At 34.0% G+C, this 25106-nt stretch overlaps 1 protein-coding gene across 4 annotated transcripts in view; it reads right to left on the reverse strand.

The window, feature by feature from the left end:
- PAPOLA (poly(A) polymerase alpha) overlaps positions 1 to 25106 on the reverse strand; it is a 57907-nt gene that overhangs the window by 20832 nt on the left and 11969 nt on the right. For all 4 annotated transcript variants that reach the window (XM_055304389.1, XM_055304387.1, XM_055304388.1 and 1 more), the window contains exons 2-15: positions 21105 to 21278; positions 20624 to 20690; positions 18094 to 18175; positions 16177 to 16286; positions 15684 to 15737; positions 13097 to 13208; positions 12382 to 12471; positions 12153 to 12291; positions 10521 to 10593; positions 9070 to 9190; positions 8042 to 8126; positions 3067 to 3120; positions 2406 to 2525; positions 789 to 898 (exon numbers count right to left, since the gene is read on the reverse strand). In XM_055304389.1, coding sequence (XP_055160364.1) covers positions 789 to 898; positions 2406 to 2525; positions 3067 to 3120; positions 8042 to 8126; positions 9070 to 9190; positions 10521 to 10593; positions 12153 to 12291; positions 12382 to 12471; positions 13097 to 13208; positions 15684 to 15737; positions 16177 to 16286; positions 18094 to 18175; positions 20624 to 20690; positions 21105 to 21278 — 1391 coding nt within the window. The remainder of the gene's footprint in view (positions 1 to 788; positions 899 to 2405; positions 2526 to 3066; positions 3121 to 8041; positions 8127 to 9069; positions 9191 to 10520; positions 10594 to 12152; positions 12292 to 12381; positions 12472 to 13096; positions 13209 to 15683; positions 15738 to 16176; positions 16287 to 18093; positions 18176 to 20623; positions 20691 to 21104; positions 21279 to 25106) is intronic.

A 25106-nucleotide genomic window follows, 5' to 3' on the forward strand; every position in this document is an offset into this window, starting at 1 on the left:
TTTTAACAACTTGTAGCACTTTCCGTCTCTCCTCTCAGGAGGTAAAAAAAATTGTTAATGTAAAAAAAAAAATTGTTTATGTTAAATCCAAATGTTCTTAGGGGGAAAACTTATTGGGGACAAGTGAAAATGACACACACTAAAAATGTTTTTAGTGGGGAGAAAAGGAGAGATGTTCGAAAGAAAACAAGAGTCCCTAAAGAGAATGTATATTCATAGTCTATGCGTTTATGCATAGTCACCATTGCCTTGAAAAGTTGTGCATCTATAAATATAGGCTTAGCTTCTGTGAACTACACCCACCATTTGTTCTTTAAACTTCTATCTCAGTTATACCTCAGGTCAATCTGAAATGTAGCTCTAATCACCCTATTCTCTACCCATGAATCAATCAACACTTGAGTCTATATTTGACATAGAATAAAATTTCTTCACATCACCAAAAGCCTAGCTTTGTTAATATCTAAGGTTCACGATTATTTTGGCAGTCAGCAGTCAGACACAAATTCACTTTTTTACACAATCAAATACTCAGGTGGTTTCTAATTTCATAAATACTTGTGACCAAATTTAAAATGGTCCTACTTAACTTTAAATCTATAAAACAAAAAATCATATGTATTAGACATTACTAAAACTAGTAACTAATCCAAATTAAGATTATTTTGATAATCATCATTCAATACTCCCAAGTAAATTAACAGTTATTGCAAATATCACTATGGTACACATGAAGACAAATTCAAATATGCAAGTTACATGATTTGATCATCCAAGAAGAGGTATACCTGTATCTGTGAAAGACTGAATATCATAGGTGAGATCAACACTGAGATTTTCAGAGTTTTCTGTTTTTTTAAACACTAACCCAATCACCCACATCGTGCGAAATTCTTCCCTGCAAAGTAAGAAAAGTGTTACTAGTTTATCAAGATTTCATGAAAATGATGTCAATGTGGTTAACAACCTGACGTATGTGGAAAAACTTGGAATCCAAGTGTATAAGCAAACTAAGTAGAGTTCTAAACCTAAACTCCATCAAAACTCAAAGTCCTCCACCATACATGTCTTTCATATTCCTATTACTATATAAACAAGGTACTGACAACCACTGTTAATGATCCGAAAGTACCAAAGGCACAATAAAAATCATGTTCAAACTAACAAGGGAAAAGAACTAACACATTTTAGAAAGATCTGAAACAAAAAAAAAAAGATTATTCTAGATAAAAAAATTTTAACTAGAATGTAATATATACTCCTTAAAATTTAAAAACTCAATCAAAAAGGTCCCATGAGGGGCGCCTGGGTGGCACAGTCAGTTGAGCAACCAACTTGCAGTTTCAGCTCAGGGTGTGATATTCATGGGTTGTGAGAGAGCTCCATGTTGGGTCTACACTCAGCATGGAGTCTGCTTGGGTTTCTCTCTCTCCCTCTCTGTTCCTTTTCCACCCAACCCCTGCCCACGCATGCATGCTCTCTCTCTCTCTAAAATAAATAAATATTTTTTTAAGAAAAGAAAAAGGAAAAAGATGACATGAACAGTAATTTGACTACAAGCATAATTACAGAAACCAGGGTGATTCAGCTACTTTTGAACATTTAATAACCTAACTGAATGGATCAGTCTTCTAATAATTATGACTGCAGCAACAAAAAATTAAAAAAAGCTCAAATAACAACTTTTACAGGACTGCAAAAGGAAATAACCTCTATCAACAATTCAGAGTAATGGCTATATACCAATGCAGCACAATATCAAATGATCAATTTACTTGCATTTTTCAATCTTTCTTTAATGATACATTTTTTTTTAACAAGCTCATTACTAAAATTCCCCTCGCCATCCAAATGCAAATGAAGTATAGGCAAAGTAGAATCTCAGGTAAATAATTCAGTAACAACTGAACCAGAAATCGATCTATAAAAGACCCTTAAAAGAATAAGGTAAGCCTTTTATTAACACCTCTTCCCAATGTTCCAGAATCTATCACAAATCAGATTTTTGCAAGTTCAATTGAAAGCACGTTCTCTCTTTTAAAAAAAATTAAGATGAAAAGCAAGACATATTTGGATAGTAGCTACTCTGATAACCACTGTATAGTATGGGTGAGAAGAAACAAATTTTAAGAAATGCTAAAAGGCAGATCTGCAGAATTTGAACTCTAATTAATCATCCTTAGATTAGTATCAGAGAAAACTATTTCAGCGTTGATTTTTCTCAAGAAATACTTCTCTTTAATGTTTCTCATCAGGAAAACCTAACCCACTAATCTTAAATAGGTTTTGTGTCATATGTGATCAATAGAATGGTGACTCTAGTTACTAAAAAATTGCCTATAGAAAGCTTCTATGAGTAAAAGAAAGGAGAGAAGGAAACTAGATTAAATTAGAAGATTGCTTACTTGTCAGGATTTTCTTTGGGTGCTGGAAATGACTGGGGATTCACATGAGCCAGTGTAATAAATTCATTCTTCTCCAAACTTCCAACCAGGATTCGGATTTTTGACTCCACCAAGCCCACCCTGAACAAATGTCACTTAGTATTAATGAAAATTCTGGTTAATTTAAAAAATAAAATGCACAAAGTCAAATATGTTTATGCAAAGCAGTAATATGAAGATCATACTTAAACACGTGTGAGGGCAGTTCAACCATCTGAATTCCCACAGATAAAACCAGTCTTAGGCTCTAAACAAAAATGCTGAAGCAAAAACTGAGGAAGGATAATCAAGTAGCATTTCAAACTAGGAAGGTTATAAAAGACATCCCCACAATGATTTAAAGGAAAAAAAGCAGTAGGCTAAAACAAAGCACTTTAAATATACAGTTAACAATACATGGATTGTTATTGTAAGGGAATATTGTTGTTGTAAGGGAAACAAAAAACAAAGTTGTAGATGAATCCCCAAATTCCTACACTTCCATTATAAATAGTAAAGTTCCATTTATGAATAAAACCAGACTGGATGGGAGGACAAACTTTCTCCCATCTCCTAGTGCGTTCTGCAGCTATCTGATTGGATTTTTGCTTATTTTCTCTGTAAAGTCTAATCTTATACTCACCATTCTAGGCGTTGTTTTTCTGTTGGTGCACTTGCTAGAAGTACAATATAATGCCTTTGGAGATAAAGACAACATGCTATTTATTTTATTTAACTGCTTTGTGCTGGATATTAACACCATAATGTAATAGCTTTGTGACAGTTATAGATCAGCAACATTTTAGCAAGGGGGACTGCAAGCTCAAGATGTACATAAAATCATAAAAGCTAAATTCCACAAGTTTCTAACTACTGGTGAGTTTAATTCTTCTGAAAAAGAGAGATTTTATAAAAATTATTCCAAATAACTTAATCCAAGAACAATGAATAAACATTACTTGATAGTTTGGTCCAAAAACTCCAGTGGAGTGCTTTATATCTACAAGCTGTTCACTAAAATATATTCTATTAAAACAAAGTTGTTTTAATAGAAATAATGCACCAAGGCTTTAGCACAGAAACAGGATCACTAATTATACATATTACAACAGGAAGCTCAAAAATAGTTCAAACACATCATGCTTTTTAACTCAAATCAATAGGCAGCAAAAATTAAAACTGAATATTGAAGGTAGGCCTAATGATTTTTCTCAAGTAACAGTATAAATTTCTATTAAAAAAAGCAGATATCACTAATGTGAGAGCAAAGAAGAAATCTGATTTTCATGTGGAATCCAATTCCACTGAATTAGAGAAAAGGCAAATTTTATTTCACAAAATGCCATTATAACTATTTTAAGTCTTTTTAAAACAAACTAGAAGTATAATTCATGTTATTTTATATTTAAGAAGTTCAGTCCAATATACTCATCTACAGAACCCATTTTAGAGGTGCTGCAAGCCAAACTTCTCACCAGAAACTACCTCACAAAGGGCAAACTGAGATCACCTAAACACGGACACTAGTCTGAAAAACCAGAGTATGATGAGAATTTTTATATTGGTTTACTCTTTTTTAAAAAGCCTGAAACTCTTATCTTTCATATCTTATAAATGAGGTTTTGGACTAAAACCAAATGTCTGACCTAGGCAAGAGAGAGAGAGAGAGAGAGAGAGAGAGAGAGAGAGAGAGAAGACATTTAGGGAAGGGACAATGAAAATTTGGCAAATTAAGGCATTTTTTAACCATTCTTCCTTAAAATATTCCATTTGATTACTTACTTATGCTCATAAAGCATTTGAAAAATGGTTATGAGTCTTCATAGCTATGTAACCTAGGTATGAGACTTGTATGTACCATCTGTAACACAGGACAATGCCACTTACTGGCAGCGGGATAAATGAAGCTCAAATGAGCTTAACTTCAAGTACTTATCAACTTAAGGTAACAGAGATAATACGTATAAATATGAAAACATGTAGACAGATATGTGAATATGCAGCTCAAATCCATACAGACCAATACTTCCTTTACCACCAGTTTAAATTTGTTCAGCATTATTTGGATCGAACCAAATATGCAGAACAAACACAGATGGCTCAAATAAATAAAAGTTATTAATAAGTCACAAAAAAGCACTAAAAGCTCATGCATTTTACACACACATAAACCCACTCTCAGAGCCCTCAAATGCTCTTAAATGCATCCAAATCCTAACAAGCTCAGTATTCTAATTTCCAGTCCCTGGGAGATTGGAAATGGGCAGCCGATGGGGGAGGGAAGGAAAGGAAGATGGAGGAAGAGTTCTCTGACAGAAGTGTAACAAGTTACAACAGGAGACAACAAACTGTAAAAAGCAGGCATGTACACAAAAAAACAAAAAAAGCAAAGTTGTCTGTGTTCACCTAGTAAAGGAACAAAACAATCCGTCTCTAAACTACTCTTTTATCACACTATTAAAATGGATGTTCTTAATCACCACTCGAGTCTTCAACAAATGATGCACAACATTCTCTCTTCACAAAGGCAAAACATACAATCCATTTGAATATAATTTTGTTGGCAATTCAGTTTAAAGTTTTGAAGTTCAAAGAGTCCAACTTTGGTTCTTACTGAAATGAGGGGAACTAGGGGGGCGTGGTAATCTACTCTGTAGTTATGTCCTTTACTCAGCCACATTTAAGCAAATTTGAAGTAGCAGATACAAAATGCAATAAGTAAGTTGAACAGAAATAACCTGTCATTAGGAATCCATTTATAAAACAAAGACTCATCCAGCTAAGAAACTGAAACCAAATCCCACCTGAGTTTGTTAAGTTTTAAGAACCAGAACTTGTATTCAATTCCTAAGATTCCTATCATAGAGGAGAGGCACCAAGTACTTCTAAATTTAGACTCCATGTATTTGTATAGCTGTCCCAAAGAATGTGATCCCCAATTTCCAACTATCATCACCATTTGCTTAAGATGCTCAAATGCCTTAAGGAGACACTTTGAAATGTTAATGTAAGTCATTAACTTTTCCCCAAACTTAAAAGATTTTCAGTTTCTAATAAAAAGCTTTTGCTATAAAAATGTATCCCAAATGAATTAAAACCTATTTAAAAATTCCTAAGAACAATTTAGTTGCTTTTATTACCTAATAACTGCTTATCCCCCCAAAAAATATGTAAGTAGGTTTCCTGGCCATTTCATCACATTAATATTTTTCCCGGGTAGATAGAATATAGCTTAGATATGTGAATGGAAAAATGTAATTATCTTAGAGAAAACTCCTTATAATTCCATCTTTGCAAAACCTGGGACCAAGTTCGGTATTTTAAGTTTTTAAGACATTTTAAGGCTAAATTATTCTTTCACACCTATTCCTTGAAATTATAAGAGAACATGCGGGCCTCTTGCCACTATTACCTTTCCTTCCTTTTTTCCTAGTAAAATGGAATACCTGAAACAAGTATTCACATTTCCTAGGTCAATGATGACTTATTTTATTGCTACGTGTTAACTCGAATTACCTTAAAGGAAAAACATGAAAAATATCTTTAGTTATTAAAAACTGTACAAAGCACCGTTAATGCCTTTTTCTCAAGAACACTGAGATCTTCTCAAGATACTTTTCTGCTTTTTAAGACAAATGAAATTTCTCCCTTCCAAGAATGACACGCGGGCATATTACAACTTAAAATCCAATACATAACAAATGACACTACTTTCAGGATGTACTTCAAATAAGGCTTAACCAACTTTCACTCAAGAGAAAACTAAGAATTTCAATTCAGTTGTACAGCCCATTTGGGGGATATCATATGAAATGCTAAAAGAAAAATTCAAATCTGTGACTACCTCTACATTCTATTAATAATAAGCACTAGATATTATAAAGAGGAAATTTTTTGGAGAAGTTAAAAATATAAATAAAATTTGGTATAGATAAATCTAGCCCATTACTATCACGTTTTCAAATGTTTTTCTCAAGACTCACAGCTAAAACTTAAAATTTTTCCTATACAATCTCTGCTATTTGTTGCTACTTCCTCATCCCTATTCATGCCTGAAGTTGTTTTTGATCATCTAAAATGATTTGTTTGAAGAGAATTCAGTAAAGAGAATAATCTATCATCTTTTACTCAGTCCACTGAAGACCTTTTAGGTACTATTTGGCATAAAGATAGCTTAAAACTTCTAAAAGACAAGATTAAGCAAGCTTTGAAAAAAAACCCTTCAAAGTTCTAATAATGCAAATTTATTTGAATAGATGACACTATCAAGGTTTCTATTTCAAGGATTAATCTTTCTTCAAGTGAAGGAAGCCACTTAAGTACTTTCAAGACTTCATTCTACCCAGCTCTTAGTCCTATGAGGAAGTGAGACAGGAAAAAGAAAAACTAGCTTAGTCTTTGATTCTCAGGGATTAAAAGATGCTATTTTTCTACAAAACCAGTTTCTTCCTTATACTCCATACAAGCAATTATGTATTCTGATGTCGTAGTATTTTTTAAAAATATCTTAATATATGTTTATTAGTTTAAATATCCAAAGGTACTTCCTCAACACTGGTTAAAATAAAAAACAATAAAAAAATTATCTGCCAAATGGAAAAGCACAACTTATGGGGAATAAGTAATAAACAAGAGCATTCAATGTTATGCTATTTAAATTTTTACTGACAACGCAGTGCTCCCAGAACACAACAATTAAGCTGGCTCCATATTGCTTTTTCATGCAAAAGATACAGAAACAAAACACAGAGACATCATGAAGGTCATCAGTCTTGTTTTTAATTGGGGAAATAGCATAAAGCAATCTTGCTTAGATTATTACAAAACACAATCCAACACAAGATCAAATGGTCAGGAAAATTTCAAGCATTAAAGAAAAAAAAATTTAAGTGGGACTTTGGCAGGTTTTCAGCTCAGGGCAAATAAAAGTGCAAGTCCATTTTTTTTTAAAGTAAGATTTATTATAACTTACAATTTTCATCAAGATCAACACAATCAGGCTTTAACCTGTACTAAGGTATTAAATCATTATTTTAAAACCATTAATAAAAAATATTACACCCACTTAGATTCCAAGAAAATTATTTGTAGAAATATCTGAAGGGGCTTTATTAACATTAAGGGAAAACAGTAGGCCAATAGTGTGCTAGAACTACTGTAAACACTTCACTGACTGTTGAATAAAATGTTGACATTTTATTAGCTCTGCCTATGGTTATATATAGAATCTCAATGGTAAGTTTCCAGAACTGGCTGAATATACTTAGTTTCCTAAGAGAGAACAATACTACATACAGATTTTAACTGCTCACTCCTTTGCCAAGGCATACGGATTGAGAGTTCTTGTGATGACTTAGGACACCCACAGAACTGACACTGCTACAAACATAGTTTGGTTATACCGGGGAAGCAAACTATAGAGGCTACACTTCACAAAGAAAAAATACAGGGTCTACTAAGAACAGTACACCCTCTGTGACAGGAAGGAAAATTCTACGGAAGATGTTTAAAGAAAAATTAAAAACTCCGTTAGTCTAGCAAGAAGAGATGTCACATATGCTACCATTAAACCATTACTTTAAGAGAGCAACGTGTCTGACATGCCTTAAAATACATACTTGTACTTTTGAAAGAAGTTTGGAGCTTCAAAAAGTTTGGACCACTCTGCCTTACTCAGCAAAATTTCATCTGTGATAGCAAGACCTAAATTAAAAACATATTAAAATGTTGGCATGCTTCAGTCTAACAATCTAGAATTTTAAAGATCTTAAACATACCACATGCAGTCACTATAATCCTAGAATCATAATTTTAACATAGCAATTTCATGACTTTGGAGCACAGAGATTTTCACATACATACACACTTTTCAAAAAGCTGGAGGATTTTTTGAGAGCCAGGTTTCTGGTAAATTACCATTACTCTAAATGCCATGCTCACTGGATGACTCTCTCCAAAAACTGAAGCACTATAGTTAACCAAGAAAAAAAATTTCCCATAAGCTCTGATTCTTGCCTTTCTAAAAACAAGCTTCCTAATATTTCTAAGCAACATTCTCCTATGAAGAGCCTCTTCAGACTACAGAAAACAATTTTACACTTCTGAGTTTGAAGTTGGTAGTGGTACAGCTAATTCTGTTTTCTTGACTATTATCAATCAAACACTCCTCTTTCAGCTACTTCCCTCAAAGACCATTTTTGGCAATGAAATTAGAAGAGTACTACTGGAATTCAAAAGTTTAACGGTTCCTCCAAAATAATAGGCACTTTGGCCCCAATCCTGCTCAAAGCTCTTTCCAAGTATATAGCTTGCAAAAAGAACCTCTCATGTCACCCAGTGGAGACAAACTGGTAGCATTTTAAAATTTAACATGGCAACCGTATAGCACTAAAGCAGTCCAGCAAGAGCCAGCTAAGGGGATAGCTTTAAATTGATTAATTTTCCAGTATACAATCAAAAATAATTTGCCTCAAAGGAACTATAAAATGAGTTTTTCAAGTCAGTTCTCAAGTATATACTGTAATCAATCAATCCCAACACCCACTTGAGTGAATGCTTTCTTCATTTTAAACTGCACAGCCAACTATGGGTCTACAGGTATGTAGATCCTGCGTGTATAAAGGAGAGCATAAGGATAAACACTTACCTTGTTTAAACTCCTCAACCATGACCATCCGTGTTGAAACGGACACATTGTACGTGGAGTTCTGTTGTGGGTATGCTGGTGTAATTATAGGCATAAGATGGTACCTATCACTGGGGTTTACCTACATACAACAACAGCCAATCAGTTTCTTCAAGTACATATGCAACAGATACTTGGACTTTTTACCCCTTGTTAAACTGAACCAATGATTAAATTTTAGTTCATTCATAGCTGGGAGTTGAGAAAGAAAAACCATGTAAGGAGACAGTTTTTATAGGAATTCTTCATAGAATCAGAGATTTGGTCTAAACTAAAGATTTGCTTTGAGCATTTGGGCAAGACTATTTTGGCAAGCTTACTAGAAAATAGTGTGCCTGTCAAGCAAAAAAGGTTCTAGTTGGGCATCTATTGATGTTTAGTTTTTCTTTTTTCAACAGAAATGGGGATGCACACACAATTACACTTTTCAGAAATGTCATACTAAATAGTGTTCTGTGCAAAACAAATTTTAAACAAGATGGAAACATGGTTTTTAATGTACCATTAACCTATTGGAAGTATAAGCTTCTTGACACATGCTGAGGCTATATTATCCATGTTGCTATCATTTTAGGAAAAAATGAAATGACTGAATAACTTAATCTTAATCTGTATACTAATGGTTAGTGACATATTTCCACGAAGGGAACTGTAAATTCACATTCCTCCAAAATTAAATACCTGAGGTTTGGAAAACTTGAAAATAGCTTGATGTAATTAACAGACTTAAAAACTGACATTATTTTCGATGTTGTCATAAAACAGCAAATTAATGTAGAAAAATAGACCTTTATAGACCTAAAAGCCTTATTGGAACCTATATTTCTTTTATCAATTAATAAAGTGCATGTTGTTAACACTTAAACTGAGTAAGCAGTAAAGATCGTAACTTCCCAAAAAGCAGAACAGAAGCTCTTCTTTTATCCCAACCAGGTTTTTGTAATCTGAAATATCCAAACCAATTTTTACAATTACATCATAGTAATCAGAGTGATATTGCTTAGAAGTTATCTGCCACATGTAAACATTAAGCAGTTTTCCTACCACAACCCAATTTTAACAGAATATTTAGATCAAATAAAAAAATACAGGGATTTTGAGTATCCTTTTATTTTTTTTTTTTTAAGCACAAATGCCCACACAACTTTGACTTACAAGGTAGTTCTATATAGAATTAAAATGTTAGTGAACTTGATATTATAAACTATGTACAATTAAATGGAGTTTACAGGGTACATAATTATGCTTCTCACATCAGAGGACAATTATAGTTGAGGTTATCTAAAAGAAAGTGTAATACGGACATGTCTACTCATACATAAAAGGATGGAAGGCTCCCTGAAGATTATGCAGATGATTTTTACTTGTTATTGCACAGTGCGAATTTGTAGGGGAAAAAATAATACACTAACCCTTGGGTCCCATACAGGCAAATTAAGATTGCATTCTTCAGGCTGTTTCAATAGCACTGGATTTGGCCATTCCCTGTTTAAAAAGATTGTAGCACTTGATAAGACTATTGGATATTACCAACTAAACGTATTTTGTTAAACATACAGCATTTGTGAATGTGATCCTTCTTCATTCATTTTGCCCTCTTGATATACATAAATCTTTTATTCCTATCTTTTGAGGTTAAGACTACTCAAGACTCTAACTATGAAATTAACTTAAACCATTTGGTAGCTTTCTCAGGCTGGTAAATCAAACATCTTCTCTGCCTCTGAAGAACTGATAAAGCACTATTTAAGTAAAAAAAAAAAAAAAAAAAGTACTATCCCAAGACATCTGATGTGTTCACCTCAACCTTCCAACAAGATAAATTTCTCTTAAAAAACAAAAGTCCTATCCTTATACTAGCTATTTCCAAAGACAAGTGAGGGTGAAAAAGTTAACTCATTTAAGCAGAATAGGAGTAATTACAGAATTTGATTTAGGAAAATTTTATCTCATGACTTAAAGGTCCTAACATGAGTATGTGTGATGAAACTTTGTGATGTGAATACATTGTTTTCAAGACGCAATCTAGGATGTAGCTACCTCAGTCCTTTATGGAAGAGATCAAAAGCTGGAAAATATTTGCCATCCTTAGTATAGAGCTTAAGTTCTTAGAAATATTATTTGCTATGTATGTGTAGCATTACAGAAATTCTGACATTCTTTAGTCAATCTCACCAAAACTGATCATGTATGATTAAGTGCTATCCTGCAAATAACAGAATGTGTACTGAAAAATGTGGCACAGTTCTAAATTATAAAATTATTTCCAACAACTTAAATTTGTATTAAAAAACTAAAAAAGGAACTATTTTTGCAGAGGGAGAAGGTACAAGGTTGGCAGGTATAGAGTGGGAAGACAAATCTCGAAGATCAATTTAATTAAAAATCAAAAAAACCTAACCTTTTAACCAAGGCAACTAATATGAATTGGAAATAATTCATCTTACTTTTCTTAAAGGAAATGATCGACAAATATGAGTATGCTGAAATGAGGAAGCTTAAAAAAAAAAAAAGCTCTTCTGGGTTAATGACTAATCTCAAAAGGAGGACACTTTGCTATTTTTTTTTTACACATCTGTAGTTCTTCTTAAAAGTTTTTTATACATACAAGTATATTTTTAATATTTTACCAAGGATAAATGGGCAGCTGAAAGCAAAAAAAAAAAAACAATTCCAAGAAACTAATGACCTATAGATTTAGAAGAATCCAAAGAGTAAAAGAAGTGATATATGTAAATTTTATCCGACTTCCTGAAACTGGTATCAATTCACTGGATTTTAGCAGAAATGACAGCTAAAATTCAGGGTTTATTTAGAGGATAAAAGCACAAAAAAGCACCTGCCTTACTATCCTGGGAAAAGGGAAGGGAAAGGAAAGGAATTCAGGTTTACCATTTTACACACATGATCTCCCCAAGGCTACCTAAATGGCTACATCATGAACTAAAATTTGAATCTGAAACCAGCTGCAGAAATGTCATAGAAATAAGACTAAACTTCAGTGTCTACAATCAATTTTATTTTAATATAATCTAAACACATACCATTTAGAAAATACCAAGAAAAATTTATGTACAAGAGTTGATGCTATTGCATTTGGATAAAGCTGGCAAGTTCTTGCTACTAGCATAGCCCAGGAAACACCACCGAGGAAACCTAATATATTGGAATAGATGTTGTGGCCTGTTGATAAGGGAAAAGCAAAAAGAAGAGTTAGTGCTGAACAAAAGTTGAAACATTTTTAATAAGCTAGCCAACAAATTCTGAACTCACGTTTGGCCCACAGTTTGATAGCTCTCAGAGTTAACCTGAAGTTGTCAATGTTTGGTACTAGATGTAAAATTTCATCGGTTACCCTGCAACCTGATTAACAGGGAGTGAAAAAACAGAACATTAAATCATCAAAGTTTAATAATGTTTTTCTTCAATTTTCTAAGATTGATGTCAAACTCAAAAACTTATTTCATAGAAACAGTAATATTAATTCAATAAAAAAAGGCAAATAAAACTCTTATCTCCTATCACACGCATTACTATAAACCAAGGAATCTGTAATCTGCCTAATCTCATCTCATCATGTAATTAAGACTTCTTCCAGTCCAGGCACATTGACAAGGGTTTAATCCACTTAAGTTTGCAAGAATTGTTCTTTGAGAGCATGGCAACAGCAAAGTAAATATGAAGGTGTTCAAAAGTAACCCCTTTAAACACAACAGTTGAAAAGGTTACAAAGAATATCATGACCACAGGGTAATGCAGTGAAACCTAATAAAGCACAAATGTCTTTAAATGTCCCAGAAACAAAAGAAGTAACAGTGCAAGATACTAGTAAGATAAATTACCACATACTCCTCTGCAGTCTATTAAGTAAAGCATATTTTATTTAACTATTAGTAAACAGCATGGCTATAAAAGGTTCCATAATCTATTTCATATTTGACAAAAACTGCAACTATGCAAATGGAAGTGGGTTTTATTTTTAACATACCGTTAAGACTTCTTATGCATCTTATATCTAAATTCTTAAGCAGACTATCGTCTCGTAAGTCCAAGTCTTCTGGAATCGTCTGCAGTGCTAATCTTGCAAACAAAATATCAATCTAAAACAAAAATAGAAGTTAATATTCCATATCCATCAAACTATTTTAAGGCATTTCTTTAAAAAAGAAAATACTTAATACTCTTTTAAGCCAGGATCTTCTCATCAACTACAAACATGACAATGCCTCCAGAACTCCAAAGTCCATTAATTTGTATCATAGGTATTTTAGTCAGATGTCAAAACATGGAACTCTTCAAGAGAACTTGAATACTTATCATTTTAATTATGCTTACTAAGTTTGATTTACTAAGTTTATTAATGTATCTACTGGCTATACTAAATTTATTAATGCATCTACTGCAAGACTATTTAAAATTAACTGTTTAGTCCTCCATCTATATAAACTGGAATTGATTATATATTAAAGGTGCCCCAACTATAAGGCCAACATTCTTATATTTAGCCCAAATATACCTCCCCATAAAAAGGGGGCTCCTTATATTTAAGAACTTACATATCTATAACATTACAGTAGGTTTCCCCAACTTAGTTTTGACTAAATAGAAACAAAACAAAAAATAAACACTACAAATTCTGAAGGCTTATAGAATGCAACTGACCAAAAAACCTCCCCCTACTTTTTTTAAGTGGGCTCCACGCCCATTACAGAGCCCAATGCAGGACCCAAACTCCTGACCAAGAGTCTGATGCTTAACCAGCTGAACCACACAGGCACCCCTCCTTTTTTTTTCCCCCAAGGAAAGGTGACAGTGTGAAGAAACTTAGCATGGATTTGGTCATTATTCCCGAGGGCAGGATTTCATGGTTCCCAAACTTTGGATGCTACCAGAAATAAGCCTTCTACTCAGAAGATCACTTTAGAAGGCAGTATTTTAAAAGAGCTTATTGTGAAAACTCATTTAAACCTGCACCTACATAATAGGTGTACACTTTTATAAGTAATTAACTTGTGGTATAGCATTAATGTTCCAATGAAACAGATTCCTAAGTCCAGTAGCTCCCCCAATTTAAACAGAAATAAAGATTATGTGCCTTCAAAAACTGGCAACTCAAAAAGCAAGTCGACAGAGATTGCCATTCCAAGTTAATATAAAATGCTTAAAATGTTCGAAGGTAAAGACATTCCCTAAGATAGTGTTATTTTTACATACAATGTATGGACAGAAAATGAACACACATTAAATATTTCAAGTAAACACCTGACTTTTCATCTGCATCCTGAAAAGTTCACACCTTTTTTTCTTTTTTTTGTGGATCTTCCACAAAAAAACAACCCCCTCTTCTTTGGTAATGTTCTTGTAGGGAAAGCAGGACATTGATACCTTACAGATTATTACATATATAAATATTTAATTTTATATTTATTTAAACATTGACAGCAAAATTTACCTGAACTTGACAAACCTTTACTAAATTTAGCATTTTGTGTCTACTTAATTAAGGTTAATTATTCATATTCAACTTTTTAAGACAGATCTGGGCATCCTTATGCAACAATTATAGAAGTGGTCTTTTTTGCCTAGCAGTGACGTATTATTCTCCCAGTTTCCAAAATTTTATAATCTTCACTATCAATGACTTTCCAGCACCATTATATATGACAGAAGTTATATGTTAATAACTAAAGTTGCTTCACTGTCTTATCAGCTTTGTTCCAACTGCCTTCACTATAAATGTAGAGAACAGCAGAAATAAATTCACCTCAAGAATCCGAACTCATAAATCCTCCCCTATCAGAAAATACCTCAGCACACTAACAGGTCAGTTTCCTCTCAACTTCTTAAATACTTAATTTAAATGAAGTCAAGGCAAAGTTCCATTTGTAAAAATATGTTGTTATTGCCTTAAGAAGACTAAAAGTATATCAATTTGTAAATGGAAAACCTACCAAATAAACCATTTTGTAGCAGCATTTCTTAATGTTTCATGGTCTATCTGTTGGCTCTTAATTTCATGAGGCTCTTTGAAAAAAGACTAAGGGGCTTCTGGGTGGCTCAGTCAGATGATCCTCACTCTTGATCTCACGTCATGATCTCATGCTCATGGGCTTGAGCCTCACACTGGGTTCCACACTCAGCGAGGAGTCTGAGATTCTCTCCCTCTGCCCCTGCCCCCAGCATGTCTCTCTCTAAAATAAATAAAATCTCTTAAAAAAAAAAAAAAGGAAAGGAAAAAAAAAAAAAAAAACCAACACTAAAAGTGGGGCACCTGGGTGGCTCAGGTGGTTAAACATCCAACTCTTCATTTTGGCCCAGGTCATGATCTCGGGGTCATGAGACCAAGCCCAGTGTGGAGCCTGCTTAGTATTCTCTCTCTCCTCTCCCTTCCCCCTCCCTCTCTCTGAAAAAGTAAAACTAAAAGACTAGAACTGATATTCTACAAAGAACAGGGAGTCACTTCTATTGAAAAAAACTTAATTCTATCACATCAACTCACCAATTAAAATCATTTTTTAACCTACATCAATCAACATTACACATACCAAGAACTGTCTATTTGAATTATACCTTACCTCTATCCCATCAAAACACAGTTTGATAACTGGTACAAACGCCTCTTCAACAGCCTGTAAGAAAATTAAGTAAGTTCAGTGTCTCTGAAACTATAGATTAGACCTATACTAGTTTTAGTACTTCAAAGTGAATGAGACTTTTGAAATTGTTTAAACGTAATTTAGCATAATGCCTGACATAGACTAGGTTCTCAGCAGCTAGCTGTAAGACTCTAGGCTCTTAAATCAGACAAATCTAGGTTCAAATCCTTGATTTCAGCCACTCAGATGTGATTGTGGCCACATTGCTTAATATTTATTTTGTTTGCCTAATTTCCTAACTCTGTGAGATGAATTTATTTCAGGCTTGTAAAGAGTGAAATGCAAGCATATGTGTTAAGCACTTGAAAGGATCTGGTAAATTGCAAGAGTTCAATAAATGATGTCTATAGCATAAAATTTGCTGAATTTCACTAATTTTCATAATTCCTCCCCTTTCACCCCATTTACGCACTCTTAAATCTTTTACTTCTTCCTGTAATTTCAACTTATCATAGAATGAGGTGAAAAAGTCACTTCGATCAACATGTCTTGGTGCAACACACAACGCATCAATATCGGCACCTAAAAAAAATTAAGCCCATCAACCACTAATTACTATTACAAGAAAATTATTTTGCACATTATGGCAGTACTTGATGTTGAGAATCTGTTAACATTATGCTGGTGAGCCTCTAAAAATGTGCCCTTCCCCTTAAAAAACATTACTGGTCAGTAGAGGAAAAACATGATCCTAATTGTTAGGCTATCTTTTTTCCTGCAGCATCCTGTATTCGTAGTGGCCCAGGTGACCTGGGAGTCAAAGAAAGGGGACTCAGATGAGACTTTTATGTTAAAGTGAGGGAACTATTCAAGAATACACCCAACATCTTGATGTCATTGGTTATAACCATGTTCATCAGCAAACCAAATCAACCAAACAAAAACAGTTTTCTTCCACACATTATGTAAGTAGTGCTCACAGGCCTCTATCTGGCCCCTAAGTGGGACCTACAGAATAAACTCCAAAAAAGGATTACTGGCAAAAATCCAAAGAGGCAGACCATGGTAAGATATTTGTTACTAATTTAGTGCTTAAAAGGAGGCCAGCACTGAGTACCTAGGGGGAACATGACAAAGATGACTTAAATCAATAACTGGGATCATAAAAGAATCAATGTGGAATCAGGTCAACACAGTCGTTTCCCTAGAAGACCCAAGAGCTAAGGCACTACTCTGAAGGCTGTATATTTAGCATGTACGTGAAAGGGAGAAAGGCATAGAGTGCACAGGATACATCAAGAATAAATGCACTAACTGCAGCTGGCACAGAGCAGTGGGACATGGGGAGAAGGAAGGATGCCAGAAAAAAGAGAACACTATCCTGGCAGAGCCTTTTAACATAGAAGCTGGTGGTTTATGGTTGAAGAATCCTAGTTCTGCCAAGAGATGGCTGGGAGAAACTGTTTAAGCCTACTGCCTCTCTTAAGTCTCACACATCTTTTTGTTACATTAGAATAAGAGAACTGAGTAATAAATAAGATAATGAAGACCAAAAGCTTCTTATAAGCTCAGTGCCCAGAAAGAATCCAGTAAATGTTCTCTGCCATGATAACATTTTCACCATGTATTTGCATAAAACAGTACAAGTGTAAGCCAGAAAATATAGACAGTGATCACCAATAGCTGCGGACACTGTCGTGGTTTGGTTTTTGCTCAACTATATTTTACAACTATTAAAAAAAAAAAAAAAAAAAAAAAAAACAAGGATGGGGAAAAGAAGATCCACAGGTCTTTAGAAAAAGCTTTCATTCACTTTTTCTAATTTCCTGACTTGATATTCTTCAGGGAGAGGAAATGATACAGAAAGTAGCCCTGTCCAAAAGAACTCTCCAATGGAGAAAAAAGTTCTCTCTCTGCACTCTGCAGCACAGTAGCCATTAGCTAACATTACTGATCGACACTGAAGACGTATCTACTTCTATTGAGGAACTGAATTTACTACTTAAATTCAAGTATAGCTAACATACAATGTTATATGAGCCTCAGGTGTACAACACAGTGATTCCACAAGTCTATACATTATGCTCTGCTCACCACTCTAAGTGTAGTTACCACCTCTTACTATATAACATCCTTACAATACTATGGACTATATTTCCTATGCTGTACAGAACTGATGTTTAATTTACTTGATACCGTATTAGACAGTGAGGTTTAGAAGGCATTTTTTTTTTAATCTTCTTAACCAATTTTAAGCTCCTTGAAGTACTCTACCTTTCATGCAAGCCTAAGCTGTATGATACACCACAAGTAATTTAAATGAATGTGTCATTACGATTTTTAGGAACTAAAAAAAGTATTCCTTCAAAATAATGAAAACAGTATTTACCTTTTGTATGTACTCCTAATCTGTAAGATCCAAATGTAAAAATTTTTCCTCCAACATTTTCAATTACAGATTGCGGAAGATTCTGTTTAAACAAAATATGGGTATTTTGTCAGTGAAGCACAAAAGAAACTATTTCAAGTAGCATTGTATAATAATAATAATAAAAAAAGAATTCAGTGCAAACTTATGAAAGGTAAACAAACTCCATAAGCTCTACCAAATACCAGGTCTTCATATATCAACCAACTTTGAAATTCAAGCAATTTCTAGTGACCCATACCATTTTAGAATTTTGCCACATTCCTGGAAACTGCTATAAAAGAGGTCTAGTGTACAGGAGAACATGTGGTTCCATACAAGCAATGTTACAAGCAGATTTTATTCGTGACCAAGATGCTGCACATATCATGAATGTTAAAATATAACAAAAACATATTCTGATTGCTTAAAAAATTACATTAAGATTATACTGAATATTCCATACTACATTAGATGTAATTTTACCATATCAAAAGTGACTTTAAGGCCAATACTGCTACATAATAGTTTAGATTCCAAAAGGTTTTGGTGGGATGACTTCCAAAAGAACTAAAACTTACTGATAGTGTCTTAGAGTAGAAACACCAAGAAAAAGGAGAAAGGAAAGCATTTAAAAATCATCTTCCTGACCCTGGTACTACTGTAAAGTACTATGGTGAGTACTTAATGCCACTGGTGATTAGGATGATACCTGTCCAAACAAAAAACAATTTTAATGTGTGCTTGGTCAATGTTTCTCTTCACTTTCTAATTCCTCAGTAAAGTCTTATTCAGTATCAAAATACCAATCACTCCTCCTCACCTCCCCCAAGTAACATAAATCAAAGTGTTACTTCATACTCCCAAAACCTTAAAAATAAATTGTAATGATTCAGGGACTCCCCTTGTTTTTTTAAGGGCCTATTTAATCATCACTTATAGAAAAAGGACCATATCTATATACATATAAAACATTTGTCTTCCTACATTTAGAAATCTAAAAACCTCACTTACAAAGTTGGCCTGGTTATTTAAATTAAGACAATAAGATGTTGCTGAAATAGGCCTACAACGGGAGTTAAAAAGAAACAACCTGAAAACAATGATCTACAGACTTCTCTAGTAAAACAGTCTTTTGGATAAGCGTGCTCTAACAAACTATCCAATATAATAGCCACTACAGTATGAAATAAATGAGTAAATAAATAAAAATACACACACACACCTATTACAGTGAAACATAGCTAGGCTGGCTGAGGAACTGATATTAATTTTAGTTCAGTTAAGCTGAAATTAGCCACATGTTATTAATGGCTGTTGTATTAGACACTTTTAGAGATTAGTATGTTTTACAGCCATCTCAATAACTGTAACCTATAAATTAAGATTCTTTAATTCAGGTCATAACAAAATATTTTAAATTGCAAAAATCTTTTTTTAAGTCTCAGACTGTTAGACAACAAATGAGACAACTGAAGTAAAATTCAAATTTTAGGTAACTTCTCCCCCAAATACTGTAAAAATTAATTGGAACTGTATATTAAATCATTGGTTCTCAACCAGGGATGATTCCACTCCTCCAAGGGCAGTGTCTGGAGATATTTTTGGTCATAATTTGAAGACACAGGGGGCAGAGAGAGTCCTATCTAGGAAAAAGGGGCCAGGGTTGTGTTTTGCTTAACATCTTACAATAATACACAGCATAGCACCCTAAAAAAAGACTTCTCTGATCCCAAAATATCAACAGTGTCAACATCAAGAAATCCTATATGAAGTCTCAAAACTAAGTAGCTGAGGAAGAAATTCTCTACAAAATGCAGACACAAAGGATCAAAACTTATGAAGCCTAATGTCATTCCCTTCCCTAACCAACTTACTACTTGCAGTTACGCTATAAAGAAAAGGACACCAATAAATGTAAACAGGAATGAGCATTAATTTCATTCATCCAAACACAAATTCTTATGCTCAGTAAAACCAGCAGGAAGAATTGTATCAAGAATTACTGGTTAAAGAAACTTACTAAGTACCCGAAACAAGACCACTGATGAGGCAGTATTCACGTTTCATATTCAATAAATCTAAGTTCTGGCTTTGTCTACTTGACTATTGTTTTAAACATTTTAAAAATGCCATTAAAATGAAGTTGTATTTCCTACAGAAGGTTAAGGAAACACTAGATTCGATAAAAATGAGTACCAAATACTTCAATCTGGACATCTGCTGCTCATCTCAAAGAAAACTTCCTTTTTAACATTTCATTCGTGGGGCTCCTGGGTGGCACAGTCAGCTGAGTGGCCAACTCTTGATCTCAGCTCAAGTCATGATCTCGGGGTCCCAGGATCCAGCCCCACATAAGGTTCCACACTCATTCAAAATAGAAGTCCTGTTATCAATAGTCAACAACGGACTTTGCGTTCAAGACTCTAAATCCACTCAAAAAGGAAGAGCTTACTTAAGATTGCTGGTATTCAGTTGGCAAATTATTTCATATACAAATAAGTCACCTTACCTTGCTTTCACTGATTTCTCGTATCCACTCTTTTACCAGGTTATTTAATTTTCCCAAAATTAAAATCCTGTTGATAGAGCAAATATCAATCAAGTATCAAATGGTTTCATTACTAATTAAAAACGAGTATCAGTTCTCAATAGGTTGCTCCCTAAATTTTAACCAGTTTTTAAGTTATCAGAAAGTAAGCACATAGTAGTTAACTGTATGTAGGCACTGTTACACTCGGTAAGGCATTCCTTTGGCTGAGTAAGCATTCCCCTTTTGACAATTCTGCACTTTAATAAGCAAAAAAAAAAGCATCAAAACCCCTTTTTTGGGAATAAAATTCTATGTAGAAAAAAAGGTTTTTTTCTAAGCATCATTCTTGTCTGAAAAACGATTTCAGAGAATAATTCTGAGTAGACAATGCCTCAAAATTAGTTTATTACACTGATAAAAAATTATAAATTAAAAGAAAAATATGTATCTGTGTATTCACCTGCGCTGCAGTTCCTCTTCCTCTTCAAAAACCCCAAAGGGCTTCAGAGTCTCAATTAGTTTTTGTGTAAGCAGGCAGTCAGTCTCCTTGGGGGCTGCTAAGCTGATAGGAGAGGTAATGCCATAGTGCTTCTGGGGCGGCTGAGTTTGTTGTGATCCCTGCGTTGTAACTGGACTACAAACAAAATTAGATAAAATTACTGCCAAAGGATTTCCACAATCTGAAACAAGCTGTTTGACTAGAAAAACGGCTTTAGTAAATAAAATGCATTTCTACACAGTTGGTTTCCTGACATACCTAAAATGACTGCTTTCAAAAGGCATCTTACAACAAAAATTAACCAACTAAAGGCAAGTGACCAAAAAGAAAGCTCCATTTCTCTTCCAAGTATTTTAATTTTGTCATGACCTAAATATCTAAATTAGCTGTAAGAATCCAGATCAAATATACTGGTAGAGAAAACACAATCTAGAACATAGTGAACTTCTGAAAAACTTTAGTTCTTGAAAAGGAGCCAAAATCTGTTATACTGTTATTTCTAAAGCAATGATAAACACACTACAAAAACACTATTTAACCAATACAAGAGACTCTCCACAAATAGAATTTAGTAACCTGACTCATAGTGAATAAAATTTGTAAAATAACAAGGGAAAATAACAAAGATCAATTGCAGAATGGGGGGGCACTATATTCATACTAAGCTTAATACACATTTCTGGAGAGATTTGTGCTCTAATAGTGTTTTTTTTCCCATTTTAAGAGAAAATCTGGATTTTTACAATCAGTATTTTAGATCTGTAATGACTTAAAAAGGCATGGCATGCTTGAAATGCTTTAGGATATTAAATTGACTAGTTATTTTTTGAATTACATACATCGAATGTATATACATACATACACACCCCTATTTTTCTTTCCAAGTTCTAAGTATGTATTTTTTTTTTACACTGAAAAGGGAAAAAATGAAGTGTAATAATCAACTTAAGCAATAATGTGCCAAATCCAAGAATCCTACGCAGGAAGTCCCATTATGTATTTAATAACTATCAACTGGGTTCTGGTTTGTACTGTTAACTGCTGGACAGTGTTCTATATTTTGTCTTCTGATATCAACACAGAACTAAGAATGCTAGGAAGCCTATACTGCTTGTTTCTAAATTAGCCATTGGTCCATTTATTATCTAGTCAATGTTTCCTGATCTAGTTATGCACAGTCTCAATTTTAATCCAGGTTTATAATAACATTTATTAAATAAATATAAGTCAGATATATTATCTGTTCAGCAATTAATTCATGTCAGATCCTTTCTCCTACTCCTATAACCTGAACTGCAAAGCTATATAAATGCTATGTTAATTCACAGAGCTGGGGATCCACATGACCACCAATCACTGCCTCAGACCACATATATCTTACATTAATGTCCTATTTTACAAATTCATGTAGCATCTCCCGTGATTAAAATATACAAATTAACCTAAGTGTAAAGGCATTCATGTCTTGGCTAAGTTCAGATTTTTGTCAATAAACACATAGTTATCGTCAGGTTCCATAAAACTGACCTCAGAAATGTAGCCCTCAAAACTGCCTAACCATTTGAGAATTCTCCTTCATACTCTAATTTCAGATAAATTAGGTACTAAACGGAAGAGTACACTTACTACATATCCCAAAGTGATTTTTCTCTCTTATTTTTCATTGCTTCATAGGGGTTTCTCCAAGTAAACTAGAACCCTTCGTGACTATCACACAGGATTACGAATACTTTAATAAATTATTTTAACATTGAGTAAAGCCAGAAATGAAAACAAGTGCAAGCTCACTCTAGTCAGACTTCGTTCAAACAAGGAGAGATTTCAAGTCCAGTGTGAAATGAATTCACATTTTCGTAACTTCAGGTAATAAACCTCAACTGGATTGTTTGTTTTGTTTTGTTTTAAGCAAATAGTATGTTTCTCTGCATTCGTTCCTCTTCTGATGGGGAAATCCATTACCAGTTGAGTTGGGTCATCAACAAAATATGAATACCCACTCTCTGTGAAGTTAAGGCTCACTTACTTATCTTCCCCATTTTCTTCTTTCTCAAATATTCAAGTTTTTCATTGTCACACAAAAAACAATGTTTGGAAAGGCCCTGTCTACTTCAAAAATAACACCGGAATATTAGGATACAAACTAATGTTTCTAAATTCACATCAAATCTGTTCACCCTAATTTGAAAAATGTTGATTTTTATGAGTTTCCACACTAACATTTTGATAGGGAAACAAATCAGATGCAAATTATAGCTTTCTATTTACTTTATTCAAAATATAGTCACATAATCTAAATTAAAATCCATTTATTTGTCCCATCTAATTCAGGAAAGAACATATATAGCATGTATCTACACACATATATCTAATTCACGTACACATATAGAATATATACCGATTCAGGGGCAGCCCGGGTGGCTCAGCGGTTTAGCGCAGCCTTCAGTCCAGGGTGCGATCCTGGAGACCTGGAATCAAGTCCCACGTCAGGCTCCCTGCATGGAGCCTGCTTCTCTCTCTGCCTGCGTTTCTGCCTCTCTCTCTCTCTCTCTCTCTCTGTCTCTCAAGAGTAAATAAATAAGATCTTTAAAAAATTTAAAAAAATTAAAAAAACATACACGGATTCAAGAATACATCTAAGAGAATAAAAATATATCAAAATCAAATTAAAGGGAAAAAAAAAAGAAATACATGTTCTGAAAATTACAAAATAAAAAGCCAATAAAAAATGGCTTAATCTTAAGAAGCTGGACTAGAAATTCCAGGCTGCCATATGCTCTGAATATCCAAAATGTCCCAAGTAGAAACAGTAACCATGACTGTACTTCAAATGGAGAAAGTCAAGTTTTCCATTCAATTCTAATATTAGAAATCAAGTAGAGTGATAAAACAACTTAAAGATCTTTTATTTGCTGATTTGTTTCTAACAAAACAAAAATACATACTCCAATAGTGGGTAATTTAAAGGATTCTGCTTTACAGACCTTCTCCTGGAACAATACACACCAGACAGCCATCAATCCTAACAATGCAAAGTTATTCCTCCCATTCTCAAACACATTAGAGATCATTTCTAGAGACATTTTTACCAGCATTTAGTTTTCTTCAGACATTAGTCCATATTTAAAATAAAACTCTACAATTACATGAAACAAAAACCAGACTAGATACAGAACTACATACAGTATTTGTGATTCATTAAAATGTCTTTCAGGTTTTTACTATGAAGAACACTTGTGCTTTTTCTGAGCAGCTTACTTTCATCTCATGAATAGGATTTATCTTTACTTTTAGGATACTCTGAATTCTCAGAGTGAAAAACGGGCCATCCAACAAGTTCTCTACAACAATACAAGTATCACTGTCTGTAAGAACTTGTACCCTAATTTCTTGCTGGTTTGTATTTCTATCCTTATTTTTCCTTTTCACTCAACCTTTAATGCAAAACATTTTGCTGGGTTTTAACATGTGACTAAAGCATTCTGTCTTAATCCTTTCTGGATCAGAGTGAGATATAAATACATACCTACACTTATAGTACATATATGTACTTTGCTCCCTCTCAAAATCAAAAGAGAGGGCAAAACATTACTTCCCCATTCCACTTGTTTTGGTGAGCAGGAGAGTGGTGCCTAGGGCGGGGGCAGGTGGGAACAGTGTTAAGTATTTGCAGAATTTTTCTCTGCCTTAGAAAATGGGATTTTTTTTTTTTAAGGTTTTATTTATTTATTCATGAGAGGCAGAGAGAGAGGCAGAGACACAGGCAGAGTTCTCGGAGAAGCAGGCTCCATGCAGGGAGCCCAACGTGGGACTCCATCCCAGGTCTCCAGGATCACGCCCTGAGCTGAAGGTGGCGCTAAACCAGCTGGGCCACCAAGGCTGCCCGGATATTTTCTTTGCAATATTTAAAACACTTTCTCGTCAGGGGTGTCTGGCTAGCTCAGTCAGTTAAGCATCTGCCTTGGG

This window comes from Nyctereutes procyonoides, unplaced genomic scaffold (genome assembly GCF_905146905.1).
Source record: "Nyctereutes procyonoides isolate TBG_1078 unplaced genomic scaffold, NYPRO_anot_genome, whole genome shotgun sequence".
NCBI lineage: Eukaryota > Metazoa > Chordata > Mammalia > Carnivora > Canidae > Nyctereutes > Nyctereutes procyonoides.